This window comes from Bufo bufo, chromosome 1, assembly GCF_905171765.1.
Source record: "Bufo bufo chromosome 1, aBufBuf1.1, whole genome shotgun sequence".
Taxonomy (NCBI): domain Eukaryota; kingdom Metazoa; phylum Chordata; class Amphibia; order Anura; family Bufonidae; genus Bufo; species Bufo bufo.
This window is the reverse complement of record NC_053389.1, coordinates 824,562,775-824,582,798: the sequence shown is the minus strand read 5'-3', so window position 1 is coordinate 824,582,798 and position 20,024 is coordinate 824,562,775. Positions and strand designations below refer to the sequence as shown.

Below are 20,024 nucleotides of genomic sequence, written 5' to 3'. Positions count from 1 at the left end.
AACTACCCCTTTGAAGAGGGGGATTTCACGGACTGGGAGTCCATTCCCAAAGTCGTTGCTCCAGTGGCCAAGATCTCTAAACGTACGGTCCTGCCCTTTGAGGATGCGGCCCAATTAAAAGATCCCGTGGACAAAGGCAGAGAGCTTACTCAAAAAAACTTGGGAAGCCACTGCAGCCCTATTGAAATCAGGGTTAGCTGCGACATGTGTAGCCCGCACCTTAGCCGTATGGTTAGGATAGTTGGAGCTACACCAAATTAACAATACGCCTAGGTAGCAAATCCTAGATAGTCTCACCTTACTCAGGAAGGCCGCAAATTTCCTAGCGTATGCTTCCGCTGAGTCGGTCAGACTGTTGCCTCGCACTGCAGTGCTCTCTAATACCATCAGGAGAGTCCTGTGGTTAAAAGCTTGGTCAGGAGATATGGCTTCTAAAAATAAGCTGATATCTTTACCATTCCATGGACAATATGTGTTTGGCCCTGATTTGGACAAAATTTTATAGCATTCTACTGACCGTAAAAGAGGCTTCCCCGAAGATAAATCTGGAAATAGAAAACAGTTTTTTCATAAGCAGCAGCAGGATTCCTGACCTGACCGTTGAAGTTCTGTGGGCTGGAATTATACCAGGGGGAATAAATGGAAAAGCTTTATCTTTAATCCCAACAGGGGTGTTACCTCCACCTCCTCTTCCAAACAATGACGCCATTCGAGTCGCGGGAATGCTCAGTTCCTTTTTAAGTTTCTGGGAACAGACAATCACAGACCCATATATTATAAGCATCATAAAAAAAACTGTTATTCTTTAGAGTTGGTTTCCCTTCCCCCTCAAAAGTTTGTAATAACCCAACTCCAGGGATCTCTAAGGTCCTCCCTGTCCGAGAGTATAAGAGAACTCCTGTCTCTAGGGGCAATAGAAGACGTCCCCAGGGAGGAGCAGGGGAATGGTCACTACTCTCCTCTATTCATCGTCCGTAAACCAAACCGGAGATTCCAAACCATTATAAACCTAAAACCACTCAACAAACACATTTTATATCACAATTTCGAAATGGAAACTGTCAAGACGGCTGTAAAAATTATCAAGAAGGGGGCTCAAATGATTACAATAGATCTCATGGATGCTTATTTCAACATTCTAATACATCCCCTCTCCAGAATGTATTTGAGGTTTGCGGTGAAGCATAAGGGAAAGATCCGCCACTATCAGTTCACCTTTTGGAATTGCCTCAGCTCCTCTTATCTTTAACAAGGTTAAGGCAGAAGCCGTGGCCTCTCTAAACCGCAGGCGGATTTTAGTGGTTCCTTATCTTGACGACTTGCTGGTACTAGCAGAAACGTCAGATCTCCTCCTCATACATCTACAGGTGGTCGTCTCTCACCTTCAGAACCTGGGATGGATCATCAACAGTGAAAAGTCTAATCTGACTCCAAGTCACCGGACAGTGTTGTTTGGCATTCTATAGGATTCGACACTACAGAAATCTTTTGTTTCTCCAACAAAGATCCAGGATCTAAAACTAAAAATCCAACATTTGCTAAAAATGTGTTCTAGTTATATCTGGCAGGCCATGCGGATTCCAGGTCTTCTATCCTCCTGCATCCCTTCCGTTGCCTGGGCCCAATTTCACATGAGGCCTCTGCAGAGCCTTGTCCTCAAAAGGTGGAACAGATCCCAGTTGACCCTTGAAGAGAGGTTCCGGTAAGCAGAGACATGAAGGCCTCCTTAATACGGTGGCTCTCAGACAGGAACTTGAAGACGGGGGTTCTCTGTAGCCAAGAAAAGTTACTATCACTAACGATGGATGCCAGTTCCTGGGCTTGGGGTGCCCTTGCTGCCACCGGTTCCTTTCAGGGTGCCTGGTCCGAAACTCAGAAGAGAATGTCATCCAACTACAGAGGGAGGTCTTTGCCATTTGGAAAGGCCTCAAAGCAATACAGATTCAGGCCAGAAACCGTCTAATACAACTGCACAGCGGTAGCGTTCACACAACATCAAGGAGGAACGAGGCACGGTCATCTTCAGAACCTCGCAAGACAGATATTCCTCTGGGCAGAAAGGAATGTCAAATCATTAGGGGCGGTACATCTGAAAGGCTCACTCAATACTTAGGCAGATTTCCTAAGCCGGCAGAGGCTGTATCCAGGCGAATGGTCTGTCACAACCAGCCTTCCAGAAAATACAAAATCAGTGCGGCATTCCATCTATAGACCTATTTGCCTCAAAAAGAAATCACAAAATACCACATTACTTCTCTCTCAACCCGAGGGATCCGTGTGTGTCTGTGGATGCCTTCACCCCGGACTGGACGTCGGGGATGGTGTTTCCCTTCCCCCCTATTCCGATGATCCCAAAAGTCCTCCAGGAATTCCAAGCAGAGAGATGAATCCTGATCCTAGTTGTTCCCTTCTGGCCCAGGAGAGGCTGGTTTGGTCTCCTTAGATCCCTCAGTCGGGAGGACCCTATCCTATTCTACCCTGAGTAAGATCTTCTGATGCAGGGTCCAATCCATCACCCAAATCCCAGACTCCTCGGTCGATCAGCTTGGTTACTGTGAAATCATCCTCTTAGGCTGAGGCCTCTTTCAAAGGGTAATAGATACTCTCCTACTTAGTATGAAATCAAATACGTGTAGGTCCTACCTTAAAGTCTGGAAGAAGTTAGCTGCCTGGGTGAATTAAATGTTTAAACAATCCTCACCAGGTATCCCTCTCATCTTGGAGTTCCTCCAGGATGGTTTGATATGGGCCTCTCCCCTAATACTCTTAAAGTACAGGTTTCTGCCACAGGAGCCCTTTACAGTTCCAGTCTTTATGAGAATGCCTGGGTGTCAAGATTTTTAAAGGCAGCTGATAGGTTGAGACCAACAGTTAAAAATCTGATTGCTCCCTGGAACCTGAATACCGTACTATCAGGCCTATTGGATCCTCCCTTTGAGCCTTTGGATTCCCTATCCATTAAATGGCTCACCCTCAAAACCATTTTCCTAGTGGCCATTTCTTCTGCAAGAAGAGTATGTGAGCTTCAGGCCCCGTCGATTCAAGAACCCTTTATCTCCATTTTAGAGGACAAACTCCTCTTTAAATTAGACCCTGGGTTCCTCCCCAAGATAGTTTTCCACCTTCCACCAGTCCAAGGATATTATTATTATTCCCTTTTTTTGTCCCAATCCTAGTAATGATCAAGAAATAAAGTATTAGAACCTAGACGTTAGGAGAGCTGTTCTTCATTATATGGAGTTCACAATAAGTTTGCTAATTGTTAAGAATTTATTTTTGCAGTTTTGTGTCCCCAATAAGGGAAAAAAGGCAGCAAGGAGCTCTATATCCCCTTGGATTAGGTGTGCCATCTCTGAGGCATACATAGCTTCCGGCAGGGAACCTCCTCACTCTCTCAAAGCCCAATCTGTAAGATCTGTTTTCACCTCTTGGGTGGAGAGGGCCTCTGCATCACTAGAGCAGATTTGCACAGCATCTACGTGGAAAAGGGCCCATACCTTTAATAAACATTACAAAGTAGATGTTTTTGTTAATGAGGACATGACCTTTTGACGAAAGTTCCTGGGTGCTGTTGTCGTCGTCCCCCAAAATAAGGTTACTTTGTTAGTTCTCAGGTTGTGCTGTCAGGGAGACGACTGGGGAAATGAGTATTACACTCACCGGTAATCCGGTTTCCCGGAAGTCTCCATGACAGCACACATATATCCCACCCTATTTTTCATATTTCTTTTTTTTTTCAAATTTCTTTAATACTTACTTTATTTCCCCTTTCCTGGTTCTGTTAAAAATACACTGGTGATGAGGGGAAGGGGTGGGGTTATTAACCTCTGACTTCCTCTGATAGGACAGGAAAAAAACGATCTCAGGTTTTGCTGTCATGGAGACTTCCAGGAAACCTGATTACCGGTGAGTTTAATATATATATATATATATATATTATAGAATTTTGAAATAGATATATATATATATATATATATGTATATATATATATATATATATACCGTATTTTTCGCCCTATAAGACGCACCTAGGTTTTTGGGGAGGAAAATAAGAAAAAAAATATTTATAACCAAAAGGTGTGTTTTGGGTGGGTTTGGAACTAATGGTGGTCTGTGGATGGTACTATTACTGGGGATCTGTGGATGACGGACATTGTTACAGGGGGGATCTGTGGATGACTGACACTGTTACAGTGGGGATCTGTGGATGACGGACACTGTTACAGGGGGGATCTGTGGATGACGGACACTGTTACAGGGGGGATCTGTGGATGATGGACACTGTTACATGGGGGATTTGTGCCTGGCACTGTTACAGGGGGGATCTGTGGATGACGGACACTGTTACAGGGGGGATCTGTGGATGATGGCCACTGTTACAGGGGGATCTGTGGCTGGCACTGTTATATATGTGCCATCCACAGACCCCCACCCCATAACAGTGCCATCCACAGAACCCCCCCCCCTTAACTGTGCCATCCACAGATCAGCCCCCCCCAGTATACAAATATAAAATGTCTTATTCAATTAAAAATTATTACACATGCCCCCTCACTCCTAATAGTACCTTACATCCTAATAGCTTCTTTACAATGCCGGCAGGCAGGCCGGGCGGCCGGCGCGTCACTCACTGATGTCACTTGCCTGCGCCGCCTGCTTCATTCATAAAGTAGGCGGCGCAGGCATGTGACATCAGGGAGTTACGCTGCCGCCTGCCCGGCCTGCCTGCCGGCATTGTCCAGAACCTATTAGGAATAGGATGTAAGGTACTATTAGGAATTTAGGAGTGAGGGGGCATATGTAATAAATTTTAATTGAATAAGACATTTTATATTACTATACCGGAGCGGCGGGACGGGGCTATAGTACACTGACTGCACCGCCCCGCCGCTATTGCCGGCTCCCAGCTCCTCCTCCCAGTCCCTCCCCCGGCCCCAGCTCGCTCGTACATCGCATCCAGCGATGTTAAACTGTCAGCATTCGCCCCATAAGACGCAGGGGCATTTCCCCCCCCCATTTTTTGGGGGGGAAAGTGCGTCTTATTGGTCAAAAAATACGGTATATATATATATATATATCTATTTGGATTAATTTCTTATAAGATCTAAATCTTATGGTGGAGGATTATCAAAACCTATGTAGAGGAAAAGTAGTTCAGTTGCCCCTATCAATCAGATTCATTGATCTATAAAAACATAAGAAAAAAGTCTGGTTGCTATAGGCAGTTCCAACACTTTTCCTCCACATAGGTTTTGATACAGCTCTCCCACTGAATATATATATTATATTATATTATATATTTTTTTTATATATATATATATATATATATATATATAAATTTTTTATTATTTTTTTGGTCACAGATAAAAATAGTTCCAATGACATGGAAAAATAGAACAAGATCCAGGCCAGGAAAATTTCAAAAAATTATATTAGAGGAAGCGCCACCAAGATCTCTAATGAAGCCATCTGATAATTATGATGACATTATAGACATGGCTATCCAGCAGTTTTGGGCAAGTACAGAGCACAAAAATGTTATGTACACTCTATGCTATTCTGATGGATCACGATGGCCCAAAGATGATTTCATCAAAGAATATGGAAATTTGGGGAATATTCCAGAAATATGGAAAAAAACGTTCTATGTTGGACAGCGATTGATAGGTAAGTAGATAACTACATTTTATCTTGTTTAGTTGAGATAGATATATATATATATATATATATATATATATATATATACGTATGTAAGTTCAGATTTGTCAATGTTTATTTAGTTTCAATTAATAAATTATAATATTTTAAAAACTGTTTCGTGTAGAGATATATATATATATAAAGTAAAAGAAGGCCAGCAGCACACCATGGATTTCAAAGGAAAACGTGTATTTTATTCACCCAGTGTCAGCAGCGTCGTTTCAACAGCTTGTTGCTGTCTTTCTCAATATATATATATAAAATATATTTTAAAAAATTGTATTTATCCTATTTAATGTGTCAATTATATTTAATTTTTTATAGATACTGATGAAGTTGTTTACATGGGAACTGTATCATCTCTCTCAGGTTCATCGAGACCAGGTGTTGTAGAGGAGGAAATAACAGAGGTGTGTGTGTGTGTGTATTTATATATATATATATCTCTAATTTTATTTTTATTTTTTTTATATGCTAAAATATTAATTTTATGCATCTACAGAATTTAATGTTTTTTAAATTAAATCTGATCGGTTATGGCTCAGACTTCGGGTCCATTCACACGTCCGTAATTTGTGTCCGCATTCGTTCCCCAATTTGCGGACCCATTCACTTTCAATTGGGCTGGAACGGATGCAAATCCACATTTTCTGGATCCGCATTTTCGGGATCCGCATCTGTTTTTTCGGGATCCGCAATTTTGTTCCTGAAAAAAATAGAACATGTCCTATTCTTGTACGCAATTGCGGACCAGAAAATGCATTTTCTATTATAGTGTCTGTGATGTACGGTCCGCAAATTGCGGATCGCACATTGCAGGTGTCCGTGTTTTGCGGATCCGCAAAACACTTACTGACGCGGAATTCTGCTGGCATAATGTCAGCTTCAAGTGAGGGCCCAAAAATTTTACTTTTTTATTCTCGAATAATTTTACTCTATCAGAATGCAGTTTCTGCAATTACAAAGTTAGAAGAGACCTAGCTGTAGAATTCCATTGACAACAATAGTACTCTGCTACAATGTTGATTTTGCACCGGAATCCCACAGTTTGAAATTAATCAGTCTAGACCAGTGATGGTGAACCTTTTAGAGACCGAGTGCCCAAACTGCAACCAAATACCCACTTATTTATCGCAAAGTGCTAACACGGCAATTTAACCTGAATACCAATATAGTATATCGTCCATGTACTTTATCATTGAGCTATAATAGCCTGCCTACATTCAATGCGCTGCCTGTGCTGTTCATAGCATGTCCTGTGCTGATGAATGGCAGGAAAAGTCTAAAGCATATTGGTACGCCATAGACTTTTTCCAAGGCGCGGGTGCCCACAGAGAGGGCTCTGAGCGCCGACCCTGGCACCCGTGCCATAGGTTCGCCATCACTGGTCTAGACGATCCCTAATGGTATGGTCACACCTCGTGTATATAGCTGCTTTAAATTATTTCATAGACATTAAATCCAATGGGTATCTAAATATCCACATTTGCTGCAGATCAGCAACACATTTGCTGCTGCAGATTTTAGAGCTCATTTACTTTACTGTGTACGAAATTCTGATACAGCAAATATGTAGCAGATCTGTAGCAGAAAATATGCTTGGGTCAAAACCTATTAAAGCATTTTTTCCTAACCGGTTTGCCTGCACATGTTACTAAACTACATATCTAGTAATGATGTTCACACTGTGTAACACTTGCGTAATGTCTTCCCTGAAAAGACTGGTCGACATTACCTACATTTAAAAGTTGCAGGGAGCGATAGGACCGCTCAGAAATGCCACTTTTCATAGATGTAAATGCATTGATTAATCAATGTTTTATTGGCTGTTTATAGTATAAGATTTATAGTATAAGATTACATGGCATTTTGTTACCAATTAAATTTATTAAAAGGAAGCAATCATAAAATAATAAGCTCATTGAGCATTTGCATCTCTTTTGATTAAATCATATATTAACAAAATTAAAAAATTAAAGAACCATAAACCTTGTTAAAGTCAGATATTTGCTCGGACACTTACGTAGAAAACTGAAGACAATGGAAGGGGGGGTTGTATGAGCGTCACAATGACAGTAAGTTTTGGATCACAAATTTTTCAGAAAACACTATTAAAGTATTGTGACACACTCAGGGGCGTCAGACTGTTGCAAATAAGAGCTTTGTGATAGAATAAGGCCTCATGCACACAACCGTATTTTTTCACGGTCCGCAAAACGGGGTTCCATTGGTCTGTGATCCGTGACCTTTTTTTCATCCGTGCGGAGCCAAACGGATCCGTCCTGAATTACAATGCAGGTCAATAAGGACGGATCCGTTTGACGTTGACACAATATGGTGCAATTTCAAACGGATCCGTCCCCCATTGACTTTCAATGTAAAGTCATAAGTTAATATACCATAGGATCAGATTTTTTTCCAATCCGATGGTATATTTTAACATGAAGCGTCCCCATCACCATTGGAACGCCTCTGTTAGAATATACTGTCGGATATGAGTTAGATCGTGAAACTCATATCCGACAGTATATTCTAACACAGAGGCGTTCCCATAGTGATGGGTACGCTTCTAGTTAGAATATCCTACGAACTGTGTACATGACTGCTGCCTGGCAGCACCCGATCTCTTACAGGGGGCTGTGATCCGCACAATTAACCCCTCAGGTGCTGCACCTAAGGGGTTAATTGTGCATGTCATAGCCCCCTGTAAGAGATCAGGGGCTGCCAGGCAGCAGGGGGCAGACCCCCCTCCCTCCCTCTATTGTATTATCATTGGTGGCCATTGTGCGGCCCCCCCTCCCACACTCTATAGTAATATCATTGGTGGCCCCTCTCCCTCTCCCCCTCCCCCCCGATCATTAGTGGCAGCGGAGAGTTCCGATCTGAGTCCCAGTTTAATCGCTCTGGGGCTCCGATTGGTAACGATGGCAACTAGGACGCTACTGCAGGCCTGGTAGCCATGGTTACTTAGCAATATTACAATATTAAAAGCATCATACTTACCTGCCGCGCTGTCTGTGACCGGCCGGGAGCTCCTCCTACTGGTAAGTGACACGTCTGTGTGGCGCATTGCTTAATGATCTGTCACTTACCAGTAGGAGGAGCTTCCGGCCGGTCACAGACAGCGCAGCAGGTAAGTATGATGCTTCTAATATTGTTATATTGCTAAGTAACCATGGCAACCAGGCCTGCAGTAGCGTCCTGGTTGCCATGGCTACCGATCGGAGCACCAGAGCGATTAAACTGGGACTCCGATCGGAACTCTCCGCTGCCACCAATGATCGGGGGAGGGGGGAGAGGGGAGGCCGCACACTGGCCACCAATGATAGTAATACAATAGAGGGGGGGGTGGCCCACACTGGCCACCAATAATAATACAATTGAGGGAGGGAGGGGAGGCCGCACACTGGCCACCAATGATAATACAATAGAGGGAGGGAGGGGGGGTGGGGGCCGCACACTTGCCACCAATGATATTCAAACTGGGGAGGGAGGGGGGTCTGCCCTGAGCAGTACCTGAGGGGTTAATTGTGCGGATCACAGCCCCCTGTAAGAGATCGGGTGCTGCCAGGCAGCAGTCATGTACACAGTTCGTAGTATATTCTAACTAGAAGCGTCCCCATCACTATGGGAACGCCTCTGTGTTAGAATATACTGTCGGATGAAAACTCATCTTTGAAAAAGCTTTTATGCAGACGGATCTTCAGATCCGTCTGTATGAAAGTAACCTACGGCCACGGTTCACGGACGCGGATGCCAATCTTGTGTGCATCCGTGTTATTTCACGGACCCATTGACTTGAATGGGTCCGTGAACCGTTGTCCGTCAAAAAAATAGGACAGGTCATATTTTTTTGACGGACAGGAAACACGGATCACGGATGCGGCAGCAAAACAGTGCATTATCGGATTTTTCAACGGACCCATTGAAAGTCAATGGGTCCGCGAAAAAAAACGTCACAACGGCCACTGATGCACACAACGGTCGTGTGTATGAGGCCTAAAGCTGTTATTTCATTGGACTGGGGTGAGATGAGTGACGACAAGGCATTTCCTTGCTGACTTTGCATAAAACATCTACATATCAATTAGTTATGTAGACATCGGAATCTTGATACTTGTAGCATTAACATCTGCATCATAAATTTCTCAAGGCGCAGAGTTTAGCAGAATACCAATCATATCATTTTTAATCTGCTACTATGGAATGTACATACAGAATTATGCCCGGAAATGATATTGCTTCAACGTAGCCTTTATGTTTAAAAATGGGTGTATGCATACTTGTTTATAAACCCAGTACTTTAATGAAGTTTATTCATTTTTTTTTTTAATGTTCATTTAATAAAAGGTTACAATTTATAAATAATAACAAATATTATAAAAAAGTAACTCCAAAATAAGTTTATTTATTTCCTGGATCACAGATTTTGTTTCTCGTGTTAACCTTTTGCAATATAGTTATTATATAAAACTGTTAAATATGATTATAGAGTCATTCATACTGAGTGCAGAAAGTTAATTCCAAAAATTTTTACAAATTCAACCATCCCCATATAAACATGTTTAATTTCTAAACATATTTATATTATATACCAAAAAATGTAGCAGCACACTACTAAATGCATTAAGAATGGGTGAACAGGGTCAAATACATGACGCCAATACTTACTATTAAGCACGATATATATAATCTGATATTTTTATGTTTACATGTAGAAGAAAAAAATCTATTTTACCAGTAAGCAGTCATTAAATTTTTGGGTTCTTCCGTTTATCCTTACAGGAAATCAATAACGTGTCAGATTTTTCATCAGGTACATTATTTCACTAATACAACTAACTTCATATGTAGTCTTGATATAAGTAAAAACTATTTTTTAATTTTCTTTTAATTTCTTAAAATTATTTTAGCCTTTCTATGTGTCATATGTCACAGTCATCTAAGGTAATAATTTTTTTTTAAATTTACCATTTTTGGGTTATTTTTTTTCAAAATTTTCATGTTGGGCATGCATGTTTTAAAAGATTATATATTTAGAAATTGAAATATTTTTTTAGACTGCATGTTGATACTTTTTCCATATATTTTGGTTATTACAGAGGAAAAATATTGAGTCAAGCTCATATGGTATGTATATTTAAAAAAAAATTAAATTATGATCCAAGTGCCCCAACCAAAAAAAGTTAATTAAACTATTCAAATTTTTTTTTTTTACTTTTTGTTTTTTAATTAATCACGTTAAGGAAACATGAGTCATTTAACTAAAGTTTGTGTGTGTGTGATCCTTAGGCTATTTTCACACTAGCGTTGTTTGAATCCGGCGTTCAATTCCGACACCGGAACTGCCCGCCGGATCCGGAAAAACGTGTGAAAACGGATTACATTTGAATCCTGATCAGGATTTTGATCACAATGAAAAAATGCATTGGAAAAAAGCGGATCCGCCATTTCTGGACTTAAAATTTTTTTGCACATTTTTTGGGTTTAACATGCAAAAGCCGGATCATGTTTGACGGAACACACGGCGCCGGATCCGGCGTTAATGCAAGTCAATGGGAAAAAGGCCGGATCCGGCGTTCAGTCAAAGTGTTCCGGATTTTTGGCCAGAGGTAAAAATAAAACAGACTGAACTGAAGACATCCTGATGCATCCTGAACGGATTACTCTCCATTCAGAATGCATTAGGATAAAACTGATCAGTTCTTTTCCGGATTTGAGCCCTTAGGACGCAACTCAGCGCCGGAAAATAAAAACGCTAGTGTGAAAGTACCCTTAGTCTATTAAATTTTTACCCCATCTTTTTAGCAGTTTCTGATATCTAGCATATTTGATTTTGCAAATATACAACTAACTCCATTGGATGATGTTTTAAACACTTTGATCTCTAACAACATCTACTTGGTCCCGTTTGCACAGCCATGCCCAGGAAAATTGATCTTTTTAATGAGCGTGGCGGAATAAAAAGCAAACTATGGGGCAACGTCTGAAGTAAATATAGTCTTCAAACATGACCCCGATGCAGTTGAGTTAATTAGGATATAGCATGATTCTGTGAAATCTCAGAAACAGGTAAAGGAACTGGGGTATAATATGCATTGTTCCATTCAAACAGAGCAACTATATCAAGGTCATTGTGGTTCATTCATCCCTATGTTAACTTTTTAGGATGCAGCGATATAATTGTTTTAAAATTAAATTTTATTTATTTGTTTTATTATAATTTTTTTATGGGCCAGAGTTATCAGTCTTAATTTCCAATTAAAAACATTTTAATTGTTCAACCTAAATGCCCATATTACTGTGTGTTTTTATTGGTAACAACCAATTATGCACAGCCGTTGAAGATCCTCTCCATAAGGCTACATTCACACGACTGTAGTGTATTACTGTTCCCCAAAGTGCGGATCCGTAATACACCGAGCCGGCCCCCCCTGCTGCGGACAAGAATAGGACATGTTCTATCTTTTGCGGAGCCATGTACCGGAAGTTTGGGGCCGAAGCCCATAAGTTCTGGTCCGCGCTTCAGGTCTGGCCCCATAGACAGTGAATTGGTTCACATAATAGTGTAACGTATGCTTGCTGACACATTCAAGATTGTGTGAATGTAGCCTAAGACAGGATTCACACATATGTTTAACACAGACTTGGACTGTATGTGGTAACCTGGCCTGTATAACATGCTTAGATCAGGAGCGCACGGCATCATTGGTTGCTATGACAACGTGCGCTTCCTGCCGCCTCCCCAGTACAGTAATAAACTGGTATTATCTATACAAGTGTATTAGTGTACTCCAGCGGCAGCGCCGGATCTAATCATGTAATCCAGCCCAGGTTAACATGTACAGGTCACGACCATGTAAAAATGACTTGTGATTCCATCCCAAGGGCTCCTTCACACGACCATGAGAATCCAGTGCTGTGGACCGCAATGTATGTTCCACAATGCCAGGGCACCTACCATTGTGGCAGCCGCAAGGGGATCGCGGCCCCATTCACTTTAATGGGCCCGCGGTTCCTCTGTTACGCAAACAGAGTATGCTCTATATTTTTGGGGTGCGTAAGCATGGAACGGAACGCAGTGCTTCCGTAGTGTTAAGTTCCGTGGTTCCGTTCTGCATCTCCAAATTTGTGGACCCATTGAAATGAATGGGTCCGCATACGTGATGCGGAATGCCAACGGAACAGTGTCCGCATATTACGGATCTGCAAATGCGTTTCAAAAATACGGGCATGGGCTTCACACGCTCGTTTGAAAGAGGCCGAAGTGTGTTTCATACACCACGAGAGGGCAAAAGGACTTGCATGTATGTCCTGCTTCTTCTATGGCTAATTGTGAAGCTCTTGATTTCATGTCAATGTGAAATGGATTTTGATAATATACTTTTCTAAGTAAATTTTTTATCTCTATTTATTTTATTTTTTTCTTATAAAAGACTCATTGCTTAAGGTAAGTTGCTTTATAACTATTCATTGATTTTATATTTTGTCAATTTATTCATTTAAAGTTGTTATGGCAAATTTTTTAATTATCTGCTATGCAGGGAATAGGGGATAAGAGTCTTAATCGGGTGTGTTCCCATGGTTTTCATGAAGAATCAGCTGGCCCTCATCTTGACTGTAGATGGCTTGACACACTCCTCCCCAAATTTACTTTGGCAACGTGGGACGCAGTCTAGTTCTACAGTAGGGTGTCTACAGATTTCTTAAATTGAATGTATAAAGAACTTTTTGTTGATGCAGCAACGTGAAATAGGAGATAAATAGTACACTTTTTTATATGATTGTGGGGTTTTCCCAGCTGTTGGACCACCAACAAACAGACGTTTATTCCCAATCCTGCCAATGGAAATTTAACTGTTTTCAATGTTATGAGCGATTAAACATGGGTTGTTCATTTACGTTGATTATGTGATTAATTACTTGCATTTTACTTGATGAACGTAATAAATTACTTTTATTGCAAAATTTATAATAAATTATTTATTTTTCAGAATTTTGGATTCAAATAATGCAGAAACACCTGGAAAATATCAAAAGTCTGATAAAACGAATGCTTCTGCTTCTGCTTCTACACCACCTGCACCATTAATCCAATCTGGTAAGTACATATTATTTAAGATGTGTGTTTTCCAGCTTTTCAGAGGGGAAGCAAACCAGGCTGGTGCAGTGAGCTGCATTTATATTAATATAAGCAGATATATAACGCGAGTTTGACCGCGACGCGTGGTTGATTAAGTGTGGTTGTGTAAGTGTGTGACTTTAGATTCAGGGACTTCTGTGGGGGACTGCAATTAGCCTGTATATTATTACTACATTGTATTGTATTTTTTTCTTTTGTGGTGTAATCCCCATTTAGTATGTGTTGCACAATTGACAACGCAGTCCAGTGCACATCTTGCATGATGTATGCAGTCCTGGAACAGCCGTTCCAGGGTGAATTTCTTTGTTCAAGATGTGAGCAAATTACCCATTTGGAATCGCTAATCGAGTCTCTAAATGGGCAAGTTGCAACACTGAGAGGCATTGACAATTTGCAAAAAAGTTTGCTTCTCACCGAGCAAGCACTCTTTGGGGTAGATGAGGGAGAGGGTGACAGAGAGGAGGCTGAGGAAAGTGAGGTAGCTAGCTGGGTAACATTTAGAAAGCGGGGTAGAGGGAAGAGTGCCAGGGAGGCTAGCCCTGATCTGACACACCCCAACAAGTTTGCACGTTTGGCAGATGAGGGGGATGTCAGTCCAGGGACGGCACTGCCGCAGCCGGACACTTCCTCTGCCAGTCAGGGGAATGTCAGCTCCGGTAAGCAGGGGACCAGGAGAGCAGGGCAGGCCAGACAGGTGCTGGTAGTGGGAGACTCAATTATTAGGGGAACAGATAGGGAAATCTGTCACAAAGACCGTGATCGCCGAACAGTGTGCTGTCTTCCTGGCGCTAGAGTTCGACATATCGCGGATCGGGTTGACAGATTACTGGGAGGGGCTGGAGAAGATCCAGCGGTCATGGTCCATATCGGAACCAATGACAAAGTTAGGGGTAGGTGGAGAGTCCTTAAAAATGATTTCAGGGATTTAGGGCAAAAGCTTAGGGCAAGGACCTCAAAGGTAGTATTTTCCGAAATACTACCGGTACCACGGGCCACACAAGAAAGGCAGCGGGAGATTAGGGAAATTAACAAGTGGCTCAAGAACTGGTGTAGGATGGAGGGGTTTGGGTTCCTGGAGAACTGGGCCGACTTCGCTGTCGGCTACAGCCTCTATCGTAGAGACGGGCTGCACCTCAATGGGGAAGGAGCAGCAGTGTTGGGGAAGAAGATGGCTAGAAGGTTGGAGGAGTGTTTAAACTAGGGACTGGGGGGGAGGGTAATTACACTATAGAAGGGGAAGATAGTGCAGATAGAGACCGGGGGCAAGGTAGTGGGACTGGGGGAGAAATGGAAGGAGGGACAAGAACAGTTCAGAAGGAAAGGTGTAGGGTAAAAAATATACATAAACCTCTCATATGTATGTATACTAATGCCAGAAGTCTGACTAATAAAACTGGTGAACTGGAATTAGTGATGTGTGAGGAGGACTATGACATAGTGGGAATAACTGAGACATGGCTGGATGATAGCTATGACTGGGCAGTTAATGTACAAGGTTACAGTCTGTTCAGAAAGGATCGTCAAAACCGGAGAGGTGGAGGGGTCTGCCTTTATGTAAAATCTTGTCTAAAGCCCACACTCCGTGAAGATATAAGTGAGGGACATGAACATGTGGAGTCACTGTGGGTAGAGATACATGGAGCTAAAAACAACAATAAATTACTAATAGGAGTCTACTATAAACCACCTAATATACCAGAGTCCACAGAAAATCTACTACTAAACGAGATAGACAAGGCGGCAAATCATAATGAGGTGGTTATTATGGGGGACTTCAACTACCCAGATATAGACTGGGAAACTGAAACTTGTATATCTCATAAAGGAAACAGATTCTTGGCAATAACCAAAGACAATTATCTCTCCCAACTGGTTCAGGACCCGACTAGAGGGACGGCCATACTGGACTTAATATTAACCAATAGACCTGACAGAACAACAGACGTGCAGGTTGGGGGACACCTGGGAAATAGTGACCATAAAGTAATAACCTTCCAATTATCATTCAAAAGAGCGTTTCTACAGGGAGAAACAAAAATACCAAACTTCAAAAAAGCTAAATTTAGCCAACTAGAGAGGCCATAGGCCTAACTAACTGGGACAAAGTCCTCAAAAATAAAAATACAGCCAAAAAATGGGATATCTTTAAAAACATCCTAAAATCTCATTGTGAGAGGTACATACCGTATGGGAATAAAAGGTTAAGGAACAAAAAGAAACCAATGTGGATAAACAGAACTGTAAAGAAAGCAATAAATGACAAAAAGAAAGCATATAAAACCCTAAAACAGGAGGGTAGCACGGAAGCACTGAAAAACTATAAGGAAAAAAACAGAACATGTAAAAAACAAATAAAAGCGGCCAAACTAGAGACCGAGAGATTAATTGCCAAACAGAGTAAAACTAACCCTAAAATGTTCTTCAATTATATAAATGTTAAAAAGTATAAATCTGAAGGTGTCGGCCCTTTAAAGAGTAATGAGGGGGGAGTCGCAGAGAGCGACGAGGAGAAAGCAAAGCTGTTAAATATTTTTTTCTCCAATGTATTCACTGAGGAAAATAAACTGTCAGATGAAATGCTGAATGCTGAAATAAATTCGCCATTAAAAGTGTCCTGTCTGACCCAGGAAGAAGTACAACAGCGACTTAAAAAAATCAAAATAGACAAATCGCCAGGACCGGATGGCATACACCCCCGTATCCTAAGGGAATTAAGTAATGTCATAGCCAGACCCTTATTTCTGATATTTGCGGACTCTGTACTGACAGGGAATGTCCCACAGGATTGGCGCATGGCAAATGTGGTGCCAATATTCAAAAAGGGTCCAAAAACAGAGCCTGGAAACTATAGGCCGGTAAGTTTAACATCTGTTGTGGGTAAACTGTTTGAAGGTTTTCTGAGAGATGCTATGTTAGAGCATCTTATGGGAAATAAGCAAATAACGCCATATCAGCATGGCTTTGTGAGGGATCGGTCATGTCAAACTAATTTAATCAGTTTCTATGAGGAGGTAAGTTCTAGACTTGACAGCGGCGAATCAATGGATGTCGTGTATCTGGACTTCTCCAAAGCATTTGACACTGTACCTCATAAAAGGTTAGTATATAAAATGAGAATGCTCGGACTCGGAGAAAACGTCTGTAAGTGGGTAAGTAACTGGCTCAATGATAGAAAACAGAGGGTGGTTATTAACGGTACATACTCAGATTGGGTCACTGTCACTAGTGGAGTACCTCAGGGGTCAGTATTGGGCCCTATTCTCTTCAATATATTTATTAATGATCTTGTAGAAGGCTTGCATAGTAAAATATCAATTTTCGCAGATGACACTAAACTGTGTAAAGTAATTAACACTGAAGAGGACAGTATACTACTACAGAGGGATCTGGATAGATTGGAGGCTTGGGCAGATAAGTGGCAGATGAGGTTTAACACTGAGAAATGTAAAGTTATGCACATGGGAAGGAATAATGCAAGTCACCCGTACATACTAAATGGTAAAACACTCGGTAACACTGACATGGAAAAGGATCTAGGAATTTTAATAAACAGCAAACTAAGCTGCAAAAACCAGTGTCAGGCAGCTGCTGCCAAGGCCAATAAGATAATGGGTTGCATCAAAAGGGGCATAGATGCCCGTGATGAGAACATATTCCTACTACTTTACAAATCACTGGTCAGACCACACATGGAGTACTGTGTACAGTTCTGGGCTCCTGTAAACAAGGCAGACATAGCAGAGCTGGAGAGGGTCCAGAGGAGGGCAACTAAAGTAATAACTGGAATGGGGCAACTACAGTACCCTGAAAGATTATCAAAATTAGGGTTATTCACGTTAGAAAAAAGACGACTGAGGGGAGATCTAATTACTATGTATAAATATATCAGGGGGCAGTACAGAGATCTATCCCATCATCTATTTATCCCCAGGACTGTGACTGTGACGAGGGGACATCCTCTGCGTTTGGAGGAAAGAAGGTTTGTACACAAACATAGAAAAGGATTCTTTACGGTAAGAGCAGTGAGACTATGGAACTCTCTGCCTGAGGAGGTGGTGATGGGGAGTACAATAAAGGAATTCAAGAGGGGCCTGGATGTATTTCTGGAGCGTAATAATATTACAGGCTATAGCTACTAGAGAGGGGTCGTTGATCCAGGGAGTTATTCTGATTGCCTGATTGGAGTCGGGAAGGAATTTTTTATTCCCCTAAAGTGAGGAAAATTGGCTTCTACCTCACAGGGTTTTTTTGCCTTCCTCTGGATCAACTTGTAGGATGACAGGCCGAACTGGATGGACAAATGTCTTTTTTCGGCCTTATGTACTATGTTACTATGTTACTATGTTATCAAACTATATTTTATTTTATTTTATTGATATTGCAAGCGCATGTTTCTGATATATTTATTCACTCATCTTAATAAACTAAATCTGGTTCCTTTAGGAAAGGCCCCTAAATAGTGTATTGGCGATTAATTAGAGATAGAACCTTATAAGATCAAAAAATTTAATTGATTCTAATTGGTGGATCGTTCAACATAGTTTTATTTTTTTGAAATTACAGAATATCTGCCTCGTGTCCCGTATGTTGAAGCTAATCAAATCAAATTCAACACGGACATGGTAATTGGGAGCGGCTCATTCGGGTCCGTGTATATTGGATCATACCAGGGAACACCTTCGGCTATAAAAAAAATACCTCTCAATGAACAGAATAGTGATATCATGCACAAAATTCTGGTTTGTTTGTAAGTATATTTTCATCACTTTATCTCAATATATATAAATTTTATTTACCTATTAAAGGGGTTATCACATCTTAGACAATGATTTCATATTGTAAGTATATGCCAACATTGTCTGATAGGTGCTGGTCCCCCCTCTGGGATCCGCAACGAAAAGGAGAATGGAGCAGGGAGAGCTTTGCCTGGAGGACAAAGGGTTTCACGGGGTCTAGTGACCACCAGACGCAGCTTTCCTCTTTTCCTATTGAAGTGCATGTGAGCGCAACACACATGCGCAGCCAGCCTCAATTTATTTCTATATAGGCACCGAAAATAGCTGAGCGCTGGCTCGTCTATTTCCCTCTGCTAAATAGAAGGCTATTGGATCTGTGGCCGAGCATACGCAGTTCTCTTCAATCTAATTTTTTTGCTCCGTTTGGTATACTGTTAAATATACGATAACCCCATTAACTAACCATACTTACCTTTATTTTCAATGTATGTATTTGCAGAAGACTCTCTCATCCCAACATAGTTAGATTCATGGCGGCTGCAAAAACAGAGTCGTTTGTTTTAATAGCAAACGAATATATACACGGGGCAAGCTTGCACACAGTTCTTCATGGAAGCGAAAACTCTGTAATAGTAAAAAAATAAAATAAAAATTATTATAATTGACTATCACTTACACATAGAGGTGAAACTACAAAATTTAGAATATCGTGTTAAAGTCAATTTATTTCAGTAATGCAATTTAAAAGGAATTGCATTAATGCAGCTTAAAATTCGAATTTTGTGAAAAGGTTCCATATTCTAGGCTCAAAGTGTCACACTCTAGTCCGCTAATTCATATTAGTTTCACCTTTTTAGTTGCATTACTGAAATAAATGAACTATGCACGATAATCTAATTTTTATATTTTTACCTGAAAGTAGACTTTGATGAATACAACCGAATTTATTAGCAATAATAACATTAGTATTTTTATTTTTTTCTTTGAAGCTGGATGCCGATGAGAAAAATTATGTGGCTTTAGAAATTTCGATGGCTGTGGAATATATACACTCTAAAAACATTATCCATCAAGATTTAAAGCCAGCCAACATTATTGTAAGTTCTACTTTTTTTTTTTTTTTTTCCTTGGCTTATATTGTTGTATTGGTTTAATACTTATTTAGTTTTAAGAGCGTTGTCCATAAATTAGACTTTTTTTTTATTAAATCGATGAAGTAGATACACGTGAATATTTCCGTAAATAATATAAATTTCTTAATGCCTATTGTTTATCATTAATTATTGATGATATTCAATGATTATTTTAATTAAGGCTAGGTGGTTTGTTCATTACTGATTCTACTCCTATTTACCCGCACTATAATGCCTCTTTCACACTACAGTATGGCTATTTCAGTGTTTTGAGGTGCCTTTTTTTTTTTTTTTTTCGTTGTGTTTCCATTTC

General features: G+C 40.9%; 1 protein-coding gene across 1 annotated transcript; it reads left to right on the top strand.

The window, feature by feature from the left end:
• The first annotated feature begins 3,849 nt into the window (after positions 1-3,849).
• LOC120989618 lies at positions 3,850-19,222 on the top strand. Its single transcript, XM_040417838.1, has 10 exons — positions 3,850-3,906; positions 5,363-5,666; positions 6,024-6,109; positions 10,485-10,515; positions 10,613-10,646; positions 10,802-10,829; positions 13,136-13,149; positions 13,694-13,800; positions 18,406-18,589; positions 19,078-19,222. Exons 2-10 carry the CDS (start codon positions 5,378-5,380, stop codon positions 19,220-19,222), a joined length of 918 nt encoding a protein of 305 aa, XP_040273772.1. The 5' UTR covers positions 3,850-3,906; positions 5,363-5,377.
• The last annotated feature ends 802 nt before the right edge of the window (positions 19,223-20,024 follow it).